This window comes from Oratosquilla oratoria, chromosome 14 (genome assembly GCF_046742065.1).
Source record: "Oratosquilla oratoria isolate Oo_2021 chromosome 14, ASM4674206v1, whole genome shotgun sequence".
NCBI classification, from domain to species: Eukaryota; Metazoa; Arthropoda; class Malacostraca; order Stomatopoda; family Squillidae; genus Oratosquilla; species Oratosquilla oratoria.
The window spans coordinates 43,103,284-43,131,095 of record NC_134790.1 but is presented as its reverse complement, the minus strand read 5'-3'; the positions used below and the strand labels follow the sequence as shown (position 1 = coordinate 43,131,095).

The following is a 27,812-nucleotide window of genomic DNA, read 5'->3' as shown; positions in this document are numbered from 1 at the left end:
GTAAAAAAAGCCATTTGGTTTATGTTTGTATGTACATTGTTGTAGCTGTTAGCCAGTGTGAAGTTGTAACATTCTAAATATTTCTGTAACCACACATGTTGGTGTAAAGTTAAGCTTGTAGATAAGTAGACCCTAGAATTCTAAAGGTTTAGGTCTCAAGTCTCAAGATAGTCCACCCCAAAACCAGACAACACCACTAGTCCATCAAGAGTTTGTATTTGTTAACCAACAGAATTGAAGTCATTCAAATCAAATGTGTTGAACTAGGACCAGTAATTTTGGTTAATGCAGTTATTTTATAGTCATTAACATATGATGGATGAGACAGCCTGTGTGGCAGTAACCACACAACTGTTACTGGTAGATTGTGCTTATCTTGTAATGGACCCATTGTTGACAGCTTGGCACTGATGCAAATGATGGGTATGCAGTGCTGTTGTACTGAACTTTCTACTATGGTAACTGTGTGAGATCTCATGGATTTACCAAATGTATTTTGATTTTAGATTATTTTGATGGGCAGCTGGAATTAGTTAGGTGATGCAAATGCTAGGGTAAGAAAGTTTTTCACTACCATTACTATGCTATAGAAGCCATTAATGTAATCGATGTTAAACAATTATAGACATGAGTTTCAGTTGGAAGTGATTGTGGTGTACAAATGTAGGGCAGATTTTCACTTCTCAATAAGATATCACATTTTATACTGGTTTTAGTTTTTTAGACAAGATATATTGACTAATGACACCAGCATGTATGGTATATGGCTTTCATAATTTATTGTCTATCTGTTGATTTGTGTTGTTGACAATGTGTCTTTAAGTAGGTATTCTTGCTCTTCAAGACATCTTTAGTAGACTTGTCAAAATGGTAAACGGTTACAGGTAATGCTCTCGATTATACAAGGGTATTCCTGAGGAGAGCAAGCAGTTATAAATTGTGTTCAGTAATATCTCCCATATCTGAACCATTATTCATTAATACATGATTTATATGTATTGCATACCTGTTTTATTCCTTCAAAATTAAAATTTAGTACAGAAGTGGTGGAGTGGAGACAGTTGGGGAAGTGTACTTTTAACTTGTGCATCCAGACTCGAAACTTGCAAACACTTTGTGACCCAATTAGTTCAGATATTGTAGGGATTACTGTAATTAAAACTAATACTCCCATAAACAGTGGCAGTTAGGTTCTGAGGTTGAACAGAAGTCTACCTTTTTAGGGGCTCCTGTAGAAAATATTTATAGTAATAACCTGCCATACATCATCAATTTGTACTAGATGACATGACACAGTGGTTGTTGACACGAATTGGACTAAATGAAAACATCATAAAACTAGTGTAGATAATTTTAATTATAATGAAAAACATTTTAGTTGTACATATTTTTAAAGAATAACATACATATTCCAATGGCTTTTTCCCCCATACAAGGGAGGTAGCCAAAAACAAATCTACTCCCACCCATTCCATCCCCACATTCACCACTCTTGTTCACCCCCCTTCCTCCCTCTTGTCTTGGCTCCCCCTGGGTGATGGGTCATCCCAGCATCTTGCCCCACTGCCTTGGGTCAGAAGCAATGTAGCAAGACAACACATCCACAGTCTCATGCAGAAAAGGAGAAGACTGGGAGAAATCCCTTTGGGCTGCCTCACATCATTCACACATACTTCCATGTCTCCCCATCCCCCACCCAATCCCTTCCATGCATCACACAATTTATAGAGTAATGTAGCATAATCTTTACCTCTTGAATTGCTTTTAAGAATGACAACTGCGAATGGGAAACTAGTTTTGCCCTTGTTTTGTGTGGCAGTTTGGTGGAACTAAATAATTGTCAAAATTTGTTAGTAAATTTTTGTACAGAATGTAGTGCGTTTTAAATGTAATGAAGGACATTTTTTTGTTTTTCAAAGTTGTGATGCACACACACACACACAAATTACCACATGAAAATTAATAAGAAAAATTTAAATAATAGGAATACAAGGTAAACTGCTGGAATGGATGAAGGATTTCGTTTTAACTGGGAGAAAAATGAGTGGTATTTAGAGACAAAAATTTGAACTGGGAAGATGTGAAAAGTTGCATCCCCCAATGTTCTGTATTGGCTCCTTTAATATTTGCCATATATAATATGGATGAGGGGGTAAATTGTTACATGAACTTCTTTGCTGATGATGACAAATTACTAAAGAAAGTAAGAACAGAAGACGATCGCAAATTGCTGCAAGAAGACCTAAACAAAATAGAAGAATGGAGTCAGAGATGCGAGATGAACTTCAACATTAAAACAAGTAGCATAATGGAATTTGGAAAAAGCAAAAACAAAGTATTGCGTCAATATAAAATTGGAAACAAGTAAAAAAAAAAAAAAAAAAAAAAAAAAAATCGGAAAGGGACCCGGGAGTAATAATCTCAAGTGACATGACACCTGATAAACATGTCAGTAAATTATTTGGAGAGACATATACCTTGTTAAGATCAATGAAAGTGGCCTTCGACTACACAGATGAAGAGATGGTACAAGAAATAGTTGTTACACTGATAAGACCCAAACCAGAATATGCTGCAACACTGTGGGCACCTAGAACTAAGAAGAACAAAAGGAAATTAGAAAGAATCTAAAGAGCAGCGACAAAAGTGACACCTGCACTGTCAAATTTGACATAACAAACAAAGATTGGAGAAATTACATCTGTCAACACTGGAACAGAAGAGAAAGAGGTGATTTGTTGACCATTTACAGAATTATGAAAGGGTTGAAAATTCTCAATAGAGACAACTTATTGAACTGGAACAAAAGAGAAACAAGAGGACACAAAAAGAAACTAAAGGAAGACAGCTACAGAAGAGACCTGAAAAAGAATAGCTTCCCACATAGTGATTGATGTCGGAACAAACTAAATAGAGAAACGGTGAATGCCAGAACTATGTGGAGAAATATGAACTGGATGTGAAGAAATATGAAAACAGGTCACTACGAGTATAGCTCTCGTGCCGTAAAATAGAACTAGGTAAATAAATACAAAGAAGGGGGGGGGTTGCAGAAGTAATGAAGCAGCCTTGCTGTGGATGTGCTGTGTCTTGTGGCACTGCTTCTAACCCCAGGCAGTGGACAGGATGCAGGGATGACCCGGCATCCAGGAGGTGCAAAGATAAGAGGGAGGGTGGAGGGAAGTGGAATATACAGGAAATGGAATGGATGGGAGTGGTCCTTTGCCTTTTTTTTTTTTTTTTTTCCTACCCCCCCCCCCGTGTAGGAAAAAGCCTTTGGTATATGTATGTAAAAAGACAGTTAAAAGAAGTAAAGATGAGAATGAGGAATTAAAGAAGAAGAATAAAGAGTCCATAGCAAAAGAGGTACAGGGTTGGAGAAAAGTCCAAGAGAACAACAAAATTGAATTTAGAGATTAGTAAAACAACAGATGTAAGAACAAACTACGAACAGTTATTAAAGTGATGAGAAAGGAGAATATAGTAAGAGACATATATCTAAGGCTTTTTCCCCTTACACGGTGGGGTAGCCAAAAAGAAGGCATAGAAACCACTTCCCATTCCATCCCCTACATATTCCACTCCCCTCCTCCCTCCCTCTCATCTTGGCACCTTCTGGATGACTGGTTATTCCTGCATCCTGTCCACTGCCCAGGGTTAGAAGCAGTGTCACAAGTCACAGCACATCCACAGCAAGGCTGCTTCATTAATTCGGCGACCCCTCCTCTCCGTCCCTTCATGCAGAAAAGGAGAAGACAGGGAGAAATACCCTCGGGCTGTGTCAAATTACTCATACATACTTCCTCAACCTCCACCCCCCACCCACTCCCCCTCATGCATCACAGCATCATCTATACACAACCCTTCTCCATTCACCCCTATCGTCTGTCCTCTCCTGTCCTTCCTCAACAGATAATCCTTTCTTTTGTAAAGCCCCGTTTATCCCATCCATCCATCTCATCCTTGGTCGTAACCTCATATTCACTCCTTCCACCTCTTGCCTTCCACACCTCTTTTACTAATCTTTCTTCACTCATTCTTTCCATGTGTCCAAACCATCCCAATACTTTTTCATCAACCCTATCTCCCAACTCCCTTTCCACCCGTTCTCCTCCTCACCTCATTTCTCACTCTAGCCTAGTAACCCCTATCATACTTCTCAGACATTTCATTTCAAACACATTCAAACTCCTCTCTTCCTCTCTTATGTTCCATGTTTCTGCCCCGTACAGTGCTGTTGGCACAATCACTCCTTCATATAACCTCCTCTTAGCATCCATTCCCAAATGTCTATTTCTCATTACACTTTTTAATCCACCAAGGCATTTACTTGCTTCTCTCGGTCTACATTCTACCTCCACCCCCACTCCTCCCTTTCCTGCCACATTTGCACCCAAGTATCTAAAACTATCCAGTTCCTCCAGTCTCTCTTCCTTAATGCTCACTTCCAACCTGCTGTCAGTCTCTCCCCTTGCACATCTCATCACCTTACTTTTGCCCACATTTATCTTCAGCTTCCTTCTTTCACACACCTTTAACTCTGCCACTAACTTCCTCACTCCCTCCTCTGATCCTGCTACAAGCCCAGTGTTGTCAACAAACAACAACTGGCTTATTTCCCACTTTTCTCCATTTTCTTTAACCATCTTCAAACCCTGACCCACTACCCTTGCATTCACCTCTTGCACCACCCCATGTATAGATTGAACAGCCAGGGCGACATAACACATCCCTGATGAAGTTCCACCTTTACCTCAAACCATTCACTCTCTCCATTTCTAATCCCAACACTTGACTGCTCATAACTTTACTCCTATCCCATATATCTGCAATACCTCCCACAGTGCCTTCCTGTCTACCCTGTCTAGCCTTTTCCAAATCCATAAAAGCCCCCAAAAAATCCTTACCTTTTCCTATAGCTTTCTTGCATATGTCTTACCACAAAAATCTTATCTACACAACCCCCACCTGTCCTAAAACCGCACTGTTCCTCACCAATTACTCCCTCTGTTCCACTCCTGATCCTCTCAATCAAGACCCTCCCATAAGCCTTCCCAACTACACTCAACAAGCTGATCCCTCTGAAACTACTACACTCACACTTGTCCCCCTTTCCCTTATAAAGTGAAATGATACAGGCACTCCTCCAGTCCTCTGGCACTCTACCCTCTCTTAAACAAACATTAAATAACCTCACCAGCCAGTCCACCATAACTGTACCTCCTTTCTTCAGACATTCAGCATGGCATCCATCCAACACAGGTGCCTTACCTGCTCTCATCATCTTACAGCTGCTTTCACTTCATCTCTCTATTTCTCCTCTATTTTCCTCACTCATCATGGTCATTTTCTTAGCGCTTCCCACTGCAACTACCTTTCCCTCCCTATCCTCCTTCACATTTAGCAACTCCCTAAAATACTCGGCCCACCTTCCTCTCACTGCCTTCTCTTCCATTATCATCTCTCCATCTGCACCTTTTAGTAAGAGACTTAGTGGATAAAAAGAAATGTGTAATTATATTAGGGATGGAAGAGAAGCATAATACAAATATGGCTACAAGAGTATGGGAAGAGGAAAAAGTAAACAAGATATGAATAGTAGTTCAAGAAAATGAACAAGAAATAAGGAAAGAAATTGAAGAAATATATAGATTAGGGAAATAAAATATAGATAAGACCAGTCCAATTAAGGTGAAATTCAGGTCACAAACAACAGCAGAGAATATCTTATCAAAAACAGGGAAACTAGCAAAAAGTGATCAGTAGAAATGGGTATGAATAGAAAAGAATAAAGAGGAAAGAGAGGAAGAGAAAACAAAATAGAAGCTGAGGAAAAAAACAAGAACAGAACAAAGTCAAAGATAAATTCTATGGGAGAGTAGTGGATATGAAAGTGAGGAAATGGTTCATAGCAGAGAAAAATGAAAGGGAAACAGAAAACAGGATGGAGGTAGCAGAAAATTGAAAGTGTCTTACACAAATATAGGGCTTAATAACAGGCTTGAATGAACTAAATGTACCTGAAGTAATTGTAGAGACAAAATTGAAAGGTCCACTACCACACAATAGTGCAGGACATGGTGTATATAATTGTTGGATTAGAAACAGAAGTAAAAGAAGGGGGTGGAGTTTTGTTCCTAAGAAGAATATTATTGTGAGGAATATTACATATAGAAAGAATATAGTGGAGGTGATTATGATGGAAGTGGAGGAGGGGGATGGGAAGAGCAGGAAGTTTGTGGTAAATTAAGTGCCTCCTGAAATGGCTTCATGGGAAGAGAGAGAACACAAAAAATGTTAGACACATGTATAACACAGAATAAGATAATGGGAGATGGAGGAAGAATAGTTATAATGGGTGACTTTAATTGTAAAGAAATTGCTGGGAAGAGATGACTGTGAAAGTTGGAGACGATCTATGGGGAAATGTAATACTTGATATGATTATAGAACATACAATGACACAACAGATACAAGAGAATACTAGGTATAGAAATGAGGAAGAACCATTGAGACTGGACCTTATAATCACATCAGAACCCGAAATAGTGGGCAAGATTGAATAGAAGACACAAGTAAAAGTACATATTAGTTGAACTGGAACTAAATGAGGAAAAATACATGAAGAAAAACAAACAATATAGGAAGGAAAGATTGATGTATGGAAAAACAAATTTTGATAAAATAAGAGAATTTTTTAAAACTGATTAGGAAAGGATACACAAGGAGGAAATGGTAAAAGAGATGAAAAATTTTGACAGCAATTTATAAAAGAGTGGAAAGGTATGTTCCAAGACAAAAACAAGAAAAAGGATATGTAAAATGTTGGTACAACAAAAGATGTAGTGAGTGTGACAAAAGGGACAAAGCTTGGATAAAATGGAAGAAAGACAAGACCTAAAAAATGGGAAATATATACTAGTTATAGTAAGAAATATGTACAAGTGCGCAGAGAAGAAAAGAGAAAATACGAAAAAGATGTCATAGAAAAATGTAAAGGTCAACCAAAACTATTTTATAGATTTGTAAATAACAAACAAGAATTAGAGCAACTGCGACAAGGAGTTGAATACACAGAGTAAATAGAAATGGCAGAAATTATGAACAAGTATTTTAAATCGGTGTTTATGAGGGAGAACATGCAACTTAGAGATGTCGGGTGGGAGGAGAAAAGTCCTTCCTATGAAAGAGATAGTAACAAGGAAAGAAATAATGAATCACTTGAGTAATCTCAATGTTAGAAAATCGCATGGTCCAAATGAAATTGCAAACTGGATTTTGAGAGAGTGCATAGTCTAATAAGCAGTTCATTGAAAGAAGGAAAAGTTCCAGAAGATAGGAAAAGAGCAAATATAGTACCAATATATATTAAGGGGGAAACAAGGAAGACCCTACTAAATATAGACCGGTCTCTCTTACAAGTACGATAGCTAAAATTTGTGAAAGAATGATCAAAATTAGATGGGTAAGACATTTGGAAAAAACAATGTACTAAATCCAAGGCAATATGGATTTAGACAAGAAGATCATGTGTCACAAACTTGATGTCTTTCTAATCAAGACTAATAGATATAATACAAGAGATGGATAGGCTGATTGTGCATATCTAGACCTGAAAAAAGCCTTTTGATAAGGTACTACATAAGAAATTGCTAAAGATTTTAGAAACTGCAGGAGGAATACAGGGCAAGCTACTCGAGTTGATGGAAGACTTCTCGCATGAAAGAAAAAGGAGTGGCGATAATGAGAACCATATAAACAAAAATATTTGAGAAACTTGTAATTTAATAAAAACAGTGGAGAGATTTTTTTATGCATTGTAAAGCACCATGTTTAGGAAGGGAAGGGAAGGGAGAAATCCACTCATACATGATGTAATGTGGCATATTTTCTGTCATAACCAGTCATAGTGACAGCGTGGCATGTTGTTTACATGATGTTGATTTTCTTTTCATATATCCTTATAACCGAATGTACAAGTATGTTACTTGGCTGCCCTGCCCACATAGTGGAATTTGTCATGTCAGGTAGCATGGTATAGTGCTTGAAAGTTGGTTGAGACTTTACCAGTTCTGGTACTGTACGTATGCACTGTATGTGGGATTTCTCCCTGTCTTCTCTTTTTCTGAATGAGGTAGATGGAGAGGGGGCAGGTCACTGATTAAATGAAGCAGTTGCTGCAATGCTTCTGACCCAGGGCACTGGGCAAGATGCAGGGATGAACAGTCTTCCAGGACCCAAGAAAAAAGGGAGGGAGGGGTGGTGAATGAAAGTGGAGTATGTAGGGATGAAATAGGTAGGAGTGGATTTATGCCATTGACTACCTCCTTTGTAAGGGAGAAAAAGCCCTTGGTGTATGTACGTATGGTATTGTAAGTTTTAGGTTGGTTGTAGGCAAACTGATAGAGTGAGTGTTGGTTTTATTTATCAATGAATTTGGGTGCCAATGTTATGTGGCTTGTTCAAAGGGCGAGAAAAGGGGGAGGGGACAAGATGGCAAGGGAGTGGATGACTTCTATGTTTCTGATTTTGTCCCAAGGTGATCTGGTTCTTCATCTATTTCATCTGTCTTTATATACATGGGCATGTCATGACCCATGCTCCTAATTGGTGTGGGGTCAAAGTGTGATGCGTGGGAAGTTGAATACAAAATGGTCTCGGATCACTGACTCACGAAGACAGAGGGTATGAGGGCTAGTATTGCATGTGTGTTCCTCAAAGAAGCTTTTGTGTCTCGTGACTAGACGAGGCATAGGTTGAGTTATCATCGGCTGATGCTGATACTGTATGTGTGTTTCTTCAACAGGGCTTTGTGGTAAACAATTGTTGTTTTGTATCACCAGTGCCATCTATTGGTACATCAGATTACTCATGAATAAAAAGGATTAATAAAAAAGAAAAATATATGGTACAGTGAGTCCTCCTTATATGGTAATTCTTTATCTGGTAAATTCACAGTTAAGATATTTGGTAATTACTACCCTCGATTCTATTTATGGTAAGAAAAATTCACAGATACGGTATCCGTTCGTGTTTTGTTTACACCATACCGTAGTGCCACCACAACAGTCAGTCTCTTCCAGCGTTTGGTATATGGTAATTTCAATTTGCGGTAAGGTTTTGAGGAATGCATATGCACCGTATAACGAGGATTTACTGTATTGCTGGTATTTTATTTTAAAAAGTATGTTCACATGGAACACATGATAATAACATGCCACATAAAAAAATCATTAGAATCCTCAAGTTGTTGATTTTGCTACAAATATTATAGCAGGTTACTGGTAGCATTTTATTGTTCACATGTTATGACAATTACTGGTACAGTGAGACCTCTCATTGACGGACATTAATTAGCTGTGTTTTCGGTGTTTTTGGTGCCGTTGTTTAGTGTGTGCAATCACTATGCCACCCAAAAACCACTCCAAAACACCAAAAAACAGCAGAAACACTGCAAACACAACTAATTAACGTCTGTTAATGAGAGGTCTCACTGTATAATGAACATTTTACATTAAAAGAAATACCCAGTATAATACATAAAAAATTACATTGGTCCACAAAATGAAAGTCCGACTTTTTCATGAGGTGGGATAGACTTTTTTTGGCCACAAATAGGGGGATGACTTGTATAGTCTACTATTACTCAAGGATATATGGTAATTAGAAGGTTATCTGCAACTTTACATGTCGGTGCTTTATCTTGTAGGAACATTTAATCACGTGTACATTCAGGTCACTCTTAACTTCGGACATCTTGTAATATAAAATCACTTGTTTTGAGTTTATCATAGGTCATTAAAAGAAGGAATCTATCGTTGACATTTTTCTGATTGTTTTTACTGTGCACAGTATCTGGGCCTTTGGTGAGTTATATTAGTGTGGATGATATGTTGATGAACATATACTACATATATCTCATCCTCAAAGTGCCTCATTTTATAGATGTAAATATACAATCATTCTGGCAAGTGGGTGGGGGAGGGGAATGCAATTCTAAATCTTTACTGGTCCCAAGTGTTTTGGATAAAGGAAAATCGGTCTACCAAATGTTCAAATTTATGGTGTTTTGGAGGCCAAATGTTAATTACATGGGCAGCCACCTAAGATAAACCACAATTCTGTGTATAAAAAAAAAGAAAGAAATCTGCAGAAAATAGTACATGTACGAAGGTGTTCCCTATGAAAGTTGTTTATATTAAGATATCAGAGGAGATCCTAATTGCCCAATTCTGCCCTATGTACTTGACTGATCCTTGTCACAGGGTACTCAGGAAAAAGTGAATGGGTCATATGGGTGGTTGAGAATTAAAAGCTGTTAGGAGTTGAAAATTAACAGCATTCATCCGAGTAGAAAATATATGCATACCAAAGAGCCGTTCCCCTTGTAAAGGGGTGGTCAAATAAAAATATGTACCTATTAAGCTCATCCGATCCTAAACATTATCCCTCTATCTTGTCACCTTGTCAACTGCTGTGCCACATTGTTGAGGTCAAATGCCTGCCTCCATCCACAGAAGGGCCTGACAGCTGAAGCTGGTTTACTCCCTACTGCTTCATTACAAGGGGACTCTTCCCCACCTCACTTATTTGGAGAATTTATGGAGGAGACAAGGACATCCCTTCAGATTGTGATACTTTCATCAATTTACAACCATCATTTACTCCTGTTTCTCTCTCCCCCTCTCCCTCACCCTCAACCTCTCTCTCTCTTCCAACCCTTGAAAGACATTCATCTTTCATCAATGTCCTCTTTACTTGACTGTCTACCTTATTCTTGGTCTTCCTCTTAAAGTTCACTCCATCCACTTTGGCATTTCACACAGTCCTCATTCTTTGCTTATGCCCAAACCACCTCAGCACTTTGATGTAGACAGACTGATAACTATCTCCACCTTTGTTATATTTTGCCACCATATTTCTCACAGTTCATCATTATAACACTTACCATACTTCTCAAACTTTTTATCTTGCGTTCCTTGTTAATTCCAAGTCTACTCCATACGAGGGCCATGGGTACATTCACTCCCTCGTATGACATCATGCATTATTCTCCAGATAGCTATTTCTCATAACACTTTTCATTCCCTTCAGAGGTTTGCTTACCTCCTTTCATCTATAATTTCCATCCACATCCACTCCTCCCTTTGCTGACACACCCAAACCCAAATACTTAACCTCTCTGCTATGATGACGCCTACATAGGCGTCATGAGATGCGAGTAGGTACACGAGGATGTCTGCATTGGTGTCTTGATTATATTTTTCTGTAGTTGTACATGAGTTACCCCTGGATTCTGTGAAGTGGTTTGATCATTTCTCCGTGTTTATTATCACCGAGTAAAAGAGAGAGTAATACAGTAATGACTTTTTTTTTTAATAATAGTGTAATGCATTGTACATATGGAAGCTGATGTGCACAGGAATTTGACTCATACTGAAGGGGTTAAAACTCCAGTTCCTCCAGTCCCTCTCCTTCCTGTGGTGGGGAGAAACCCATTATCATGTTCTCATGCACGTCATGAAGGGCTCCTTTTCAATAAGAGTCGAATCCTTGCATGCACATTAGGTTTCCTGATGTATGATGATGTATCACAATACATGTATTATTGGATGTTAAGTTATCACTGTTATTCACTTTCTCCCTGAAAAAATATTACCACAAGATGAGATCAGACCTGTTGACAGAATACAGGGGTCACTCAGCTACCACTACAAAATAAATATAATTGTGACTCCAACACCTGCATCCTCGTATACCCACTCGCAGTTCAGTCATGGTATTCTAGGGGATGGGAGTGAGGAAATAGGGGTCCCTCTTAGTTTTCCCCCCTCAAGGAATCATCTTGATCTCAATCAATCTATTGTCCCAATTTTTTATTGCAGACTTGTGGCCCTCAGTAAACTTGCCAAATAACTATTTCAATCCATACATTGGTGAAAAGATTTTTGTGTTGTCTGGAAAGAATGAATGTAGGACAGTATAGTGTAAGATTCTATCTTGTGTGGTAGTTGCACTAGGGGCAATTGGTGCCTGTTGTCAGACAGATTACATGTTGGTACTGTTTCAGTGTGAAATGGTAACACGGGTTTAGGCATGCTAGTACAATTTACAGATGTCTTAGGGGTGATTTCTGTGCTGGATTGATAGAATTTGGTGAAGTAATTTGGAACTGGTGTGGTGTGCTTGTTTTTTTATTATTATTTTTTTCTATGGGTGTATTGTTGTTATGGGTATATTGTGGGGATACTCTGGGTAGGATATTGTAGGTATTTGATTAGAATATTACTCTGGGGTTGGATTTTTTGTTGCATTTGGTGAACTGTATTATTGGTGTGATAAGGAGTGGTTGGCTCTTGTTTAGAACTGACTATCATTATAGTGTGATGCTCACACTGGGGAGGATTTTGGTTTTTGGGTGTAAATGTTCTATTGGTGTTTTAGTGCAACCAGTTGTTATAATTGATGCTTAGCAAGGCCTTTGCTCTAATTGTTGGATACCCAGCTGTGGATGCATAGTAAATTGTAAGATTTAATGATTAGGGTTCCTTTCTGCTGTCCAAATCTTGTGCCTGTTACTGCTCTTAAATGTTCAGTTTCATATTTGCCTTCATTGTGAGGTCTTAAGTGTGTGGGGTGAAGGTCATTGTATTAAATCTTAGGACAAGTACTGCATTGTAGTGGGTTTTTTGTTCATTGAGAGATGTTGACCATTTGAATTAATGCATTCAATGTTTAGATCCATGTTAGCAAGGGGGACTTTGGGAGATGCATTGTATTTTTCAGTTTGAGGTTATTGAGATAAATCTGAGATTTTTGCTACAGTTTTGTCATTTCAGTGCTGGGCTATTATTATTCAGTTATTTATGTCAGAGCTTTGATATACTTTTGATTTTGGTTGGGGAAATAACTTGTGAATGTGAATAGGTTATGTAATGTTAATGATGGCTCATATATTTGGTGTACTTGTGTCTTTTGGCCCCTGATTCGTGGTTGTTTTGAAATACTTTGCATTCTCTGCCAGTGCCCTTGTGTGAAAGTGGAGTGCTATAGTGAGCTTACACTTAGTTTATTGAAGAGCACATGCCTTCTTTTCGTGTATCAAACTTAAAAATGCAGTTTTAAAGTAGCGTGATTTTGTTTTGTTGAATGAATATTTGGGCACATTTTTATTGAGGTTCAAATTAATAAGTTGAATTAGAATGTACTTTGGATTTTTTATACATGTTAGGATGAACAATTATTGTAAATATCAGGGTTTACAGTGAGTGAGTTTTTATCTATTGCACGTGTTGCAGTTATTTTAACATGTAACAGTAGGTCATAAAGTTGAGAGATTAGAATTATAAGTAACAGTAGGTCATAAAGTTGAGAGATTAGAATTATAACTGTTTAGGAAGCTTAAAATTTTTTCTGTAAAAGGTATTGAGTATAATCTTAATTACTAGGGCAGCTAAAATTATATCATATTTTGGCAGAGCTAGTAATATAAATGTTGTAATACTCTTAGGGCAATTGCTTTTCTAAAAAAAAAAACTTTACTTGGAGGGACTTATAGCATGTGAAGATTTTTTTTTACCTATTTTGCATGTGGCTTTTCTTGTTTAAACTTTTATTTTTTCATTATGGCTTTGCTGTTAATTTTGTGGACTTACACATAAGGCTTGTTTGTTTGTTGCAGACTTACAAGGTGATGGCACTTATCACCTGAAAATCCTTGTGCCCAGTGTAGCTGCAGGAGCCATAATTGGAAAAGGTGGTGAAACCATTGCCCAGTTACAAAAGGATGCTGGTTCACGTGTCAAGATGTCCAAGGCTAATGATTTTTATCCAGGTAGGGTTTTTATTTGTTATTATTATTTTATTTATTTATTTATTTTAATCACTTTGATATGAGGATGCCGGTGTTGGCATCTTGATTATATATATATATATATATATATAATTTTATTTATTTATAAATTTTTTTTTATTTTTTTTTTTTTTTTTTTTTTTTCTGTACATGAGTTACCTCCAGATTCAGTGAACTGGTTTGATCATGTTTTCTGATTTATTATTATTCAGAGTAAGAGAGAACAAGCAATACACCAGTGACTTTATATTCTCTAATGTGAGTAGTGTGGTGCAAATCACATGTGGCAGCTGATGCTGTGCACAAAAATGAGTCGTATTAAAGTGGTTAATACATCATTAGGTTCCTAATGTCACAGTTTTATGTTTGTCACTGTTAATTTCATTTGGAAATAGTACTTTATTCCAGTGAATGTGATTGTCAATTAAGTACTGGTATCCACAGTTAACATTTTATTTTGGTGTGAATTGAGATTTGTTGATATTACCTAGGATTTTTTCTTCAAGTGATTGTTGAAGGATGTATAATTTTTGTGTGTGAGTGGAGAATTACATTTGATAATGTGATTGGCAAATTACAGTTGGTAACATTTTGTATGCCTATTTAAAGGAACGACGGAGCGTGTTTGCTTGATCACGGGAAATGTAGACGCAATCTTGACTGTACTATCTTTTATCATGGATAAGATCAGAGAGAAACCAGATCCAAATGCTAAGCCAGCCATTGACTTTGATAACAAACAAACTGCAGAACGTGAGAAGCAGGTAAGTATCAGAAAGACTTGTCAGGTGATTAATAATACTCTGTTTTACTGCTTATCTTCAGTTACATTTTTGCATTGGAAAAAGGCTATATTTGAATTGTTTATGGTGCTTCATATTATTATTTGTGTTGCCACAAGGTCTTAGTAGAACTTGTTCATGATTTCCATATGAAAGTTTAGTTAAGCAGCATACCAATGCATGCAAGATATTTTTGTGTAATAAATGTTTGGAAATGAAAAGCCAATAATGTAAACTACTGTCTTTAACTTGTAAATTTGAGAAACTTGAATTTTTTATTTGAAAGCAGTAAAATAGAGTATCCTTAACATATTCAGTTGGCTGCCAATCTATATAGTTTCCTTAGCTTATATTTATTTAATGACTTTATAAGCATTAGTTAAAAGATAATGCATGTCATATGTCATGTGTGGTGTGGTATTTTAATTTTCTATTGAGATGATTGTACTTAATGCAGTTGGAGCTATAAACTGAGCAGTTGGCTGAATATAGCTTAGTATTAGTGTCTTTATTGCTTAGTCTAGTGGACATAAAGGTAAAAACTAAGTAGTATGGTTCTGCCCAATGGAAGGTGAAAATCCTGGTGCCAAATAGTACAGCCGGAATGATCATTGGCAAGGCAGGGTCTTATATTAAGCAGATAAAAGAGGAGAGTGGGGCCTATGTGCAGATCTCCCAGAAGGCCAAGGACCAGAGTTTGGCAGAGCGCTGTATCACAGTCATATGTAAGCACCATATATTTTTGTTTTACTTGTTTTTGACAAGATTGCATTTCCTTGCTTACTAGAATGCTTAATTTCAATTGTCAATAATTTTTCATATATTATGGAGTACCTAGGGATATTTAGTACTGATAGTTTTATCTTGTTTTCTATAGCAAATGATATGGAAAACTGTAAGAAAGCATGCCTTATGATTCTGGCAAAGATTGTGGAGGACCCACAGAGTGGCACATGCCTCAATGTCAGCTATGCCGACATTAATGGTCCAGTTGCAAATCCGAATCCAACTGGCTCTCCATTTGCCAATATCCCAGGCGGACAGGTGGCTCCACAGAATGGTAGTTTTGGAAACTTATCCAACCCCCTCTCAGCAGGTATGTCAATATTGAAATTGTTTGTTCATAATTTTCAGTAGTTGATCCAGGATTTGAACTGAGATCTTGCTTAATGCCAAACCAACACCTTACCAAATGAAGCAGTTTGGCATCGAGCAAGACCTCTGTTTGAATCCTGGGTTACTGTCTGAAATTTTTATTATATTCACTGTTACTAGTGATTCACTTTCATTGTTTGTTCATGATATAATTATTGTACTGATATCATATTTATATATATATATACATTTTGTATGTTGTGTACCCACAATGGCTTTATTTTTGTTTATAGTGAGTGGCTTGGGCAATTTACTTGGAGGAGGAGTAAATCTGACTCTGAACCTGAGCTCAGCTTATGCTGGAGGAGGAGTTGGTAATCCAGTGGTCACAGCTCAACTCTTAGAGCATGTACGATCCCTTCTACGGAATTCGGCATTCTCAGACCAATCCAACTCGGAAGTGTGCCAGGCCATCAACACCCTCATTAACTATGGCATCATAGGTCTTGGTCTGGGCCTTGGCAACCCCAACACGCAAGGTCACCAAGGCCAGCAGCAGCAACAAGGCGGACAGCAAGGCCAGGGGCAGCAGCAGCAGGGGCAGCAGGGAGGGCAAGGAGGTATGGGCAACAATATTCTCAGCAACAACATGAACAACTCAAACAACCCAAATGATTCGTTTCATGGCTCATCCATGAGCAATGGAAACAATGGCCCTTTTGGGCCAATTGGTACCACTCTGGCCTCGGGACTAAATTTAGGCCAAAGCCTGGGGGGCCCAACATCTCCACAGAGGCAGGTAGATCGCTTCAATTCAGAGCCCCCTTTTGATCCCTTTCGTCGGCAGTCATCAGAGATGGGCAGTCTTCCGCTGAACAGCAATTCTTTTGGACTGGGCACTCCGCTGCGAAAGAGTCCATCCCCAGGCGAGATGACTACCAATCCCGATGGCTCCAAGAAACTGGAGGTGGAAGTGGGGGAGCACATCGTCGGAGCTATACTGGGGCCCGGAGGCAAGTCTCTGGTGGAGATTCAGCACATCTCTGGAACCACCATCCAGATCTCAAAGAAGGGTAACTATGCTCCTGGCACTCGTAACCGCATTGTCTCCATCACGGGCATGCCCTCAGGTATCTCCACAGCTCAGTTCCTCATTGAGCAACGTATCTCCGAGGAGGAGAACAAGAGGGCTCGCCATAACGCCATGATGGGGGTCATGCCTTAGTCACTCATTGCATCACCACACACTGTACCATGGCGCTTGAAACCTCAGTCGCTTATCAACACCATTCATTCAGAAAATTAGTGTGTGTGTTTCATAGTTTATGCCAGTTTTGTATGATAGTGTAGCATGGTTATGATTTGATTTCATAAATGTTTGCTTGTTGGGGTTTCAAGCTTCATTCATTTTGAAACATAGGGTGAAGGTGCTTGCCACTCCTAAAGAAGTTCATTGTGTAAGTGGCCATTTCAGTATGCATTGATTACTGATTTTATAATAGGCTTTCTAGAAGATTTTCTTTAGATGTTTTGTATATTTCAAGTGACAAAGCACTCATGAACCTCGTGAGGTCACACCAAACACCAATAGAATCTTTCATTTTTATCTCAAGAGAGACCCCGTGTTCAAGGTCATAGTTAATCACTTGGTCATCACCCAGTCCATGACTTTTCGTAACTGTTGGACCCATTCATCCCCACCCAGCTCTCATTCTCCCCACCAAGTGTACAAGTTATAGCAAGCACCACCTTAGCTTAGCATAGTTCATGTACAATACTTTCATAACTTACATGTATCTATCAGATCCATTCATAACCATGTTTCCATTGAATTGTTGTTCATTGAGGAATATATGTTCCTCTTTCTGTTATGCCCCATATGTCTGTATTGTCAGTCATTCAATTTGGTGGAGGATATGTTGAAAGTGGTTGCGTTTGTCATAAAATGAGGCCGAGGTGATCATTGTTTCAGCCAGCCACCATTTCTGGCTAATTGCAATTCAGCCCAAGCATTGCAATTATGCAGTTCCATGGTTCAGCTTACATTGAAGTGTGAAACATACCCATGGTATTCATGGAAGTGTACCTGTTATAGGTACATCATGGCTGCATAATTGTTGCCTTCTGCTCGACTTTCCTCACACCTTTCAAGAAAACATCATCGATAGTCATTCCTTTTTAACGAAAGCGAATGACAGAGTAGGTCTGTAACTCATGTTGAGTTGACGCTTTTCCTTCATTCAGGATTCTGCCTGGATCTTCTGGGGGCAAATATGCCACATTACTTACTTATGTTTAGTACCTTACCATTGGAATCATTGGATAAGTGTTGTGGCAATTTTCATTTGAATTTTCTAGGGTCGGACAATTGCGGTAACTTTGCCAAGGAAGCGGGAGGTAGATTGGAGAATTTTAGGATCAATACAATTTTCATTGCATATTTAAATACACATATAATCTGAACTCAAAGCATTTATCCTTATAGCATTAGTTCCTGGCGTAAGAGTTGTCAATTGTTGCCAAGTTAAGGATTGTTTGTGTCCCTGTGTGACCATCAGTCAACTCATTCATTTGCACACATTGTCAGGGAGCTAAAGTAGGTAGTCATTCTTTTTTTTCAGTGAAATCAACATTAACAATCAGTGTATTGTTTAATTGGCAATAAAATGTGTTAACTCGAGCTGTTACGGCTTTTCATCCCATGCCCCTGTCCACTTGACTGCACTGGCTGACTGACAGCAGCTGTCAAATGGATGTTGTCAAACTGCTGCTGTCAGTGCAGTGGTGTATGCATTCTACCTACCTTCATCATCTGGTCACTCTCTGCTTGTCGCCTCATCCTTACTAAGCACCGTCCTGTGTCCTGCCAAGTCGGACTGTTGTGCCCACACGCAGATGGCCCGACTTGACTGGCTCAAACTGGGTTTTTTGTACCGTAGAGACGACAGTTTAGTAAGTACAGAACCCCCAACAGCCCCCCACAGGGCAAGTGGGACTCATGGTCATCATCTGGCTAGCGTAGGTCACAAAGTGCTTTGCATTAATGCTGGGTACGTGGGCAGAGAACCATGTGTCTTGGCTCACGTCTCCTGCTGGGGGGAGAAGGAATCACATTCATGTAGGTGTAGTCTTCACAATGCCTGGGTCATCCCTCCTGCCATATTGAAATAATGGTGATAACTGCTTCACACTCTAATCTTAGTGAGTGTCACTTCTATTAATACCACTTTACTTTTTTTTCTCTCCTGTCTCCATAAATAGATTATGGGTGACCACTATATCTTGAAAGGTGATAAGCTGATGATTATGTGTGGAGCAGACAGAGGGTGATGGTGCTGGCCAGGAGAGCACCCACTCCTCTTCCTCTCCTGCTCCTCCTTCGGCGCTTCCCAGCCAGCAGGTAGCAAACCAAGGCTCCTCAGTCAGGCACTCTCGCCCCGCCCCGCCCCAGCCGTGCCCTGCTCTTGCCACCTGAAGCCCACGACTTCCCACCTTCTGTCTGTCTGCACCAGCAAATCAGATTCCAGGGTATATTCTCATGGTTCTCACCTCCATTAATCAGCAAAACTTTCATTAGCTATGGAGGCTATTCACCACCATTGTTTTGCTTGCCTGCTGTCATCAGAGGAAGGTGGGCTGGGAGGCTCCTGTGGTATACTGTAGGGGTTGGTGCAGGTTAACTCATGACATGACGCACAGCTTCCAGAATGCCACAATGAGAAAGCAAGTTTTGGTCATGAATTCCATCTTCACAACAGTTTCATGGTCATGAAGGAATGTATTGTGTAAGATCATATCTTGTGGATACCTTGGGAGAAATTGTTCCTCTGGGAATGAAAGTGATACAAGGGATTTTCAGTTGTGTGTTGTGTCATGGCTAACTGGACAAGTAGCACATTGTCATCCAGTCATACTCAGTCTTGTGTGCTTCCAAAGACCGACGTCATCATCAGGACTCTAGACTTGCTCACAATACTTTTGCTGAGCCATAATCCAGGTGCTGAAATGGGAGGGATGGTTGAATGGGTTTTGTTTGTTGATGATGAGGGTGTGTGCTTTGACACAGCCAACCCTTCTATAAGGTTAATCCTTTGGTGTAGGAACTTTACCTTTAAAACCTAGTTCTCAATTTTATTTTGTTTAACATATTTACAGTCCAATACTTTGGCATTATCATTGTTTGAGGTAGTACACATTATTGGTTTGTGAGCAGAGTTGAATTGGATAGGATAGTTTCAATAATCAGATAGTATATTTGTGTAAAGATGTTTGATTTTGTTACTTTTTAGGTTGTATTTTAATGTGTACAATGTGGTATAGCCCCAAATGATGTTTTCCTTGTAGATTTTGTAAATCCATTTTGTTCATACACACAGTTGTAAGAATATGTAGAACTGTTTTGGTACATTGTAGAGAAAAAATTGTTAGACAAATTGTCACAATTTTTTTTATAAAATATTGTTAGGTGATCATTAAACATATATTTTCTTTTTTATTTATTTATTTTATTTATTTATTTATTTATTTTATTTGTATATTTCATTTTTTCTTGTGAGATCTAGTGCAGGAGCCCTGATGATGAAATTGGCACTTAATCTTTTAGTTTATATCGAGTTGGTGGGAGTGGTACTAATGCTGTGGTAGAAGTTTAGTGCAATGTTGTTAGTGATGCCAGGCATGGGCGGAACAGCGCGCAGCACAGAGGAGCAAGGAATGGGGTTTGGAGCTGCGAGATGGAAAGGGGTGGGCTGTTTAGGAAGAAGTAGGAAAGTAAAAAAAAAAAAAAATGAAAAGCGAGAAAGATGTTGCTGGCTTGCCTTTCACTTTGTTTGCAGGAACTGTGGAGAGTCCTTTATTGTGAGAAAATTCATTGTTTTTGCCACTTCACCAGATGTTTACATGAGTGGAGGAGGTAGTTACACACATTTACCCATTAAACTCCGATGACAAGATTCTTGTCATTTGGTCAAATAAAACGCCAAAATGTTTGATCAAACACCAGAAAAATATGACGTCAGTCCTCGCACGAAGCGAGGACTGACATCATATTTTTCTGGTGTTTGATCAAACATTTTGGTGTTTTATGATTTTTTGTTTTATTTGACCAAATGACAATAATCTTGTCATCGGAGTTTAATGGGTTAAGCTTAAAGTGCACATGATCAATTTTCTCAAGCATGTGCACTGAGATATGCAGGAATTTTTACACCATTCCAGTACATGATGTTCTTGGATCTGATAAGAGCATTGAAGTAATTTGTAAAAATACAATGTCATCTAATTATGATCAAGTATTACAACAATGAAGGAAATGGTCTACAAGATAGAGGAAGACATGAGAAATGGAACAAATGTATCTTCACCATTACTTCAGCATATGTGTAAAGAATTTTGGTTATAACCGAACAAACCAGCAAGAAATAAGATTTTTTTGACAATGCATTTACCATTAAAGTTGTGTTGAGTATATAAAATGAAATTTATGTAGTCTTCATAACCTACAAGTGTAATTATTTAAGATGTTCCAGTATCTTCGGACTGCAGATAATTTTGAAAGGGGAGGAAATACAATCATGGAGAATTCATAGTGGATCTCATGTTCATATCAAGACAGGATACCACTTTGAAAGGATATAAGGATGTGTCCATATTTTCATTGCAAACTGTAATGGAAATAATTGTTCTTTTATGTAGTTGTGTATTTTTTGAAGTGGGGATATTGAAAAAAAATAAAACTTAGGAGAGTGTCAGAATGATAGCCTCAGGATTAAGTAGGCTTTGAATTTTTCAAGTAGGTAGCTGGCAATGTTGACTTCATAAAGAAAGCTTAAAATTGCATGTCATAATTCCTTTGTTCATAATCTGTAGATATTAGCTATCATATTTTAAAGAAATTGTAGTAAGAATGGATTTGTTTGAGCTTCAGTGTGCAAGAAATGACTAGGACCAAAATACTGTTCCAAAACTCGTGGAATGTAATAAAGCAAACAATGACCTATTATGTTGATTTACTATTCTATTTAGGATTTGAGTGACCTGACTAATCATCACCTCTGCAAGGTACTGATGTTAATATTCAGAAACATATTGCTGCATGTACTTGCCAATAGCAGTTTGATATAGAATGTGCTTGGTTGTACCTTCTAATAGCACAAAAAATTGCGAAATAATGAACTAATTGTAAATATTACAACAGTGAGCTGGTTATAACTGGAAATACATGCATACTCCTATTCATGACATGGTATATATGCATATAGAATGTTATTCAAACTGTTTACTCAAGATAATTTGCTGATAACACTACGCTTGTGGCTGATTCTGAGGAGAGACTGGAACATTTGGTGACCAAGTTTTGGAAGGGTATGTGAAAAGTTACAAGTGCATGTAAGCAAAAGTAGAATGATAGGTGTACAAGGATCAATGACTGTGTTAGGTTGAGAGTGAAGCCTTTAAGTGGAATATTAAGTAGTGGATTGTGTGTGTGGTAGAGGAGAAAGAATACTGCCACTGAATGTTCCCACTTGGGTTGTAAAAGGGGACAAACAGGCCAGAGGATAGTAGGAGGCATCTTATTCTCTGTAGCAATAAAGGGCAAATACCTAAAAGAAGTCAAGACAAAAGAGGGTTTGGGAGTTTTCTAACCATAACCCTAAAGTTTGATTATTGTTATTATTATTATTATTATTTTTTGTGTGTGTATTTACCTAGTTGTATTTTACAGGACAGGAGCTATGCTCAGTGACCCGTTTTCGTCTCTCTCCACGTCCAGCTTTTTCTTGAAATTGTGTGTAGTTCTGGCATTCACTGTTTCACTGTTCAATTTGTTCCAGACATCGATCGCTCTGTGTGGGAAATTATTCTTTTTCAGGTCTCTTCTGTAACTGTGTTTAGTTTTTTTTCATGTCCTCTTGTTTCCCTCTTGTCCTATTTTAATAGGTCATCTCTATCGAGAACTTCCATCCCTTTCATGATTCTGAAAATAGTCAAGAAATCTCCTCTGCTCCAATGTTGACAACTGTAATTTCTCCAATCTTTGTTCATATGTCAAGTTTGATAGTGTGGGTGCCATTTTTGTTGCTGCTCTTTGGATTCTTTCTAATTTTCTTGTTTTTCTTTGTGCTAGGTGCCCACATTGATATGGCATATTCTAATTACAGTCTTATCAATGTGATAATTATTTTCTTAACCATCTCCTCATCCATGTAGTCGAAGGCCACTTTCATTGATCTTAATAGGTTGTAGGTCTCTCCAAATAACTTATTTACATGTTTGTCAGGTGTCAAATCACTTGTGTGTGTGCATGGATGTGGTACAAATGAGAGTTAAAAGGAAGAGATAGGCAGTATATTTGTGAGAAGAAAGACGGATATGTTGGCATTTCTCCCCGTCCTCTCCTTTATATGGGGGGACGGAGAGGGGGGTCACCGATTTAATGAAGCGGCCTTGCTGTGGATGTGCTGTGTCCTGTGACACTGCTTCTGACCCAGGGCAGTGGACAGGGTGCAGGGGATGACCCGTCATCTAGGAGGTGCTAAGATGGGAGGGAGGGTGGAGGGGTGTGGAGTGTTTTCGGGGATGAAATGGGTGGGAATGTTTTTGTGCCTTGTCCTTTTTGGCTACCCCCCTGGTAAGGGGGAAAAAAGCCTTGGTATATGTATGTATGAAACTAAATTGAAAGAGAAGGATGAGTTTAGAGGTGTTGGGAGTTAGAATGAGGGAGAGAAGGGGTGGCTCTAATAAGTGAAGAGATAGGTAAGGATGTGGTGGAGTGGAAGGTTTAAGAGGTTAATGTGGATAAAGGTGAAGCTGGGAAGGGAGATGTGGGTCTTTCCAAGTGCATATGGGCCTGGTAGTGAAGAGTGTAGAGGAAAGGGAGGCTTCGTATTTATTTACCTGGTATTATATGGGAAGGGAGCTATGCTCATAGTGACCCGTCTTTGTATCTTTCAGCATCAAGTTTTTTCTTAAAATCTTGAAGAGTGTTTGCACACAGTTTCCTTTCTAATTTATTCCAGGTATTTACCTAGTTGCATTATACAGGAGGAGCTATGCTCGTGGTGACGCATCTTTGTATCTTTCAGCATCAAGTTTTTTCTTAATATCTAGAATAGTGTTTGCACACAGTTTCTTTGTCTAATTGTTCCAGGTATCTATCACTGTGGTAAGCTTTTTTTTTCAGATCTCTTCTGTAATTATCTTTTTCGAGTTTCTTTTCATGTCCTCTTGTTTTTCCTCTGTCCCATTTCAATAAATCATTCTTATTCAAGATTTGCATTCCTTTCATAATTCTATAGATAGTAGGTCTCCTCTATCCCTTCCTTGTTCCAGAGTTGGTAATTCTAATTTGGACAGTCTTTGTTCGTCATTTTGGAAAGAGTTGGTGCCAGTTTTGTTGTTGCTCTTTGTATTCTTTCTAATTTATTATATTCTGTTTGGTACTGGGTGTCCATAATGTTGCAGTGTACTCTTGTTTTGGTCTTATGAGTGTAGTTAAATTTTTTTGGATAAATTTAAATGAGTGCATAAAGGGTTTAACCCCTTCCATACGATGACGCCTATGTAGGCGTCATGAGGAGCAAGTGGGTAAGCGAGGATGCCGATGTCGGCGTCTTGATTATATTTATTGTAGTTGTACCTGCATGACCCCCATACTCTGTAAATTGGCTTCATCATATTTTCTATGATTATCAAAATTCACGGGTGAAAGAATGAGCAATACAGCGGTGACTTTATTTTTTATAATGTGTGTATTATGATGCAACATCGCACGTCTGGTAGCTAATGCTGCCCGTGAGATTTTGGCCCGGAGTGAAGGGGTTAAGGAGAAATAATAATGTAGTGGTATTGGAAGATCTAAATCCTAGAGTAGGCGATGAACCAAAAGACTGTGGGTAGTGTGGACTGCCAGTAAAGAATTGTGATGTATTTAGAAAGAGGGTTGAATACAGTGTTTAGGAAGAAAGACGAGCATAAGTACACATGGGAGAGGGTGGTAGATAGGGCTTTAATGGACTATATAGTGTTATCCAGAAGAAGAGCAGGAAGAGTGTTGGATGTATATGTTAGAGGAAAGAGTGGGGGAATATCAGATAATTTTTTGTTGGAAGGTAAGTTGAGGGTGGAGGATATATGGAGAAAGAGGAAAAGGACAGAAGTTAGGGAGGTGTATAGATTAATCTGCTTAAATGAGAAGGAATACAAGAAGCTGAGTGAGAGGTGAAGGATAGAGTAGAAGTAGGAGTGGAGGAATGGGGATGTTTCAATGAGATAGTCACAAGGTGTGCAAAGATGATGTGTAACAAGGAGAATGGGAAGAAATAGGAAGGGTAGTGAGTGGTGAAGCAAAGAAGGTTGTAGAAGAAATGAACATGAACTGGTTGAAAAATAGAGAAACGAGAGGTACAAAGAAAAATGAAGTAAAACATAAGATAAAGGAGAGTAGATTTAAAATAGGGGAAAAGTATGACAAGATTTTTGAAGTAATAATGTTTTGGAAGAAAATGAAGAGGAAGGGAATGTGAACCAAGTAGAGAAGAAAAAAATAAAAGGTGCAGACGGAGAGATGATAACGGAAGAGGAAGATGGGTAGAGTATTTTGAGATGTTAAATGTGAAGTGGGAGGGAAAGGTGGTTGTCATGGGAGACACAAAGAAAATGACCGTGATGGATGGGGAAAATAAGAAAAGATAGGTGAAAGTAGTTGTTAAAATGAGAGTAGGCAAGCACCTGGGTTAGATGGGTGTCATGTGAAGTGTCTAGAAAAGGGAGGTACAGTGATGGACTGGCTGGTGAGGTTTAAGGTTTGTCTAAAGGAGAGTAGAGTACCTGTATAGTTCTGCTTTACAAGGGAAACTGGGACAAATGTGAGTATAGTTACAAAGGGATCAGTTTGTAGGTTGTAGTTCAGAAGGCTTATGGGAGGGTTTTGATTGAGAGGAACAGAGGGCATAATTGGTGAGGAACAGTGAGTTAAGGAAAGGTAGGGGTTATGTGGATGAGAGTTTTGTACCAAGATATGTGAGAAAGCTTCAGCAAATGGTATGTATGTTTTTTGGGCCTTTATGGATTTAGGAAAAACTTAGGTATGGTAGATAGGAAGGCACTGTTGGAGGTTTTGCAGTTATATGGGATAGGAAGAAAGCCGTTAAAGTGAGTCGAGAGTTTTTATGAGAGTAGACCCTGTGTTAGAAATGGTTGTTCAATGTGTACATGGATGGGGTGGTGTGGGAGGTAAATGCAAGAGTAATGGGCAGGGGGTTGGAGATTGTTAAAGAAAATGGAGAAACTTGGGAGGTAAGCCAATTTGTTTGCTGACAATACTGTTCTTGTAGCAAGATCAGAGGAGGGATTAAGGAAGTTAGTGACAGAGTTTGGGATGGTGTGTGAAAGTTAAAGGTAAATGTGGATGAAAGTGAAGGAGAGATGGCAGCAATTTGGAAGCAAGTATTAAATGAGAGAGGCTGGAGGAAGTAGATAGCTATAGGTACTTTGGGTCACGTGTAGCAGGAAAGGGAGTAGTGGAGGTGGAGGTAGAATGTAGATTGAGAGAAGCAAGTTCCTTGGGGGATTAAAAAGTAATGAAAAATAGGAATATGGGAATGAATGGTAAGAGGAGACTGTGTGAAGGATTGTACCGACTGCTGTATGGGGCAGAAACATGGAGCATAAGAGTTTAAATGTGTTCAAGATGAAATGTCTGAGAAGTATGGTAGGGGTTACAAGGTTGGATAGAGTGAAAAGGAGAGCAGGGTTGGAAAAGGAGATGGGAGATAGGGTTGAAGAAGAGTATTGGGATGGTTTGGACACATGGAGAAAATGATTGAAGAAAGATTAGTAAAAGAATTGTAGAAGGCAAAGGTGGGTGGAGTGAATGTGAAGGGGCTACCGTGGGTGAGATGGATGGATGGGGTAAAAGAGGTGTTATGAAAGAGTGGGATGTCTGTTGAGGAAGGGAGAAGGCAGAAAATAGGGGTGAGTGGAGAATGGTTGTGTATGAATGACACTATGATGCATAGAAAGGGGGGGTGGGGGGATGTGTTGTGTCATGCTGCATTGCTTCTGATTCAGGGTTGTGGGCAAGATGCAGCCAGAGCCGAGATAAGAGGGATAAGAGTAGAATTATGCCTTTCCAGTTTGGCTACCTCCCTTAGAAGGGGGAGAAAAACCTTGGTGTGTGTATGTGAATGTAAATGGAGAAATGCTTGTGGCATAAATTGAAGTTGTTGTTATTGTAATTTTTTTGTTAGTTATTAATTGTTAGTAATAATAGGGTGTAGGAAAGGTGCATGCCTTGGCTGGCTACCTTCCTTACAGTGGGGAGAAGGCCTTGTTGTATATGTATTACTATTAGCATCATTATTATTTGGATGCTCGATGACTGAACGGGTAGGAGCACTGGTATATGCAACAAAAGTCAAGGTGATAGTGGTTTGAACCGTGCCATGGGCAAGTTGAACCAAGGGTGTGGTTGATTAAATTCCACGCTGCAAAGTCCTCTGTAAGGGGCATTGTCCTAATCTCCTTGTAGGGGGAGTTCATGGCATTAAATTTGATCATTATTATCCATGTATTCATTTATTTATTTATTTTTTCAAACTTGAAACCAAAATTTTGGTAGAACTGGAACTGATATGAAGTGCAAATATAAAAGTTTTGGAGAGGATAGAAACCGTTTTATTTTATTTATTATTATTATCATTTTTTGTATATATACAGTAGCGGCAAAAATATAAGGGTAAGTGAAAGCATATGTATTCAAATGCATATATTGAAATTAATACCCCACACAAGAACTTCATATTTTGTATACAATTAGATATACAATATATCTATATTACTTAAAAATTTGAAGCTTATGCAACTCATACAAAGAAAGTTAGTAATTAATAAAGAAAAGTGTGTGTAACTTCTTGCGGTCAAAAGTTTAGGGTAGCTTAGAAAATAATGAAATTCAACTTATTTTAAAAGATAAATAGCAATAACATTAATATTTGGTGAACAATCCTTTATTGTCAATCACCTGACACCTGTTGCTACATGAATTGATCAATTTCCTACAAAATTATGGAGTAACAGTGCTC

General features: G+C 38.6%; 1 protein-coding gene across 9 annotated transcripts in view; it reads left to right on the top strand.

Moving 5' to 3' along the window:
- The window catches only part of ps (RNA-binding protein Nova-1-like protein passilla), a 56,215-nt gene that overhangs the window by 22,468 nt on the left and 5,935 nt on the right, over positions 1-27,812 (top strand). For 2 of the 9 annotated variants that reach the window (XM_076198034.1, XM_076198033.1), the window contains exons 3-8: positions 13,682-13,834; positions 14,462-14,616; positions 15,185-15,359; positions 15,512-15,730; positions 16,023-16,349; positions 16,577-16,802. In XM_076198034.1, coding sequence (XP_076054149.1) covers positions 13,682-13,834; positions 14,462-14,616; positions 15,185-15,359; positions 15,512-15,730; positions 16,023-16,349; positions 16,577-16,802 — 1,255 coding nt within the window. Of the gene's footprint in view, positions 1-13,681; positions 13,835-14,461; positions 14,617-15,184; positions 15,360-15,511; positions 15,731-16,022; positions 18,410-18,990; positions 21,728-27,812 lie in introns of those variants that run through there. The other 7 variants (XM_076198029.1, XM_076198028.1, XM_076198027.1 and 4 more) reach the window with 5 other exon arrangements.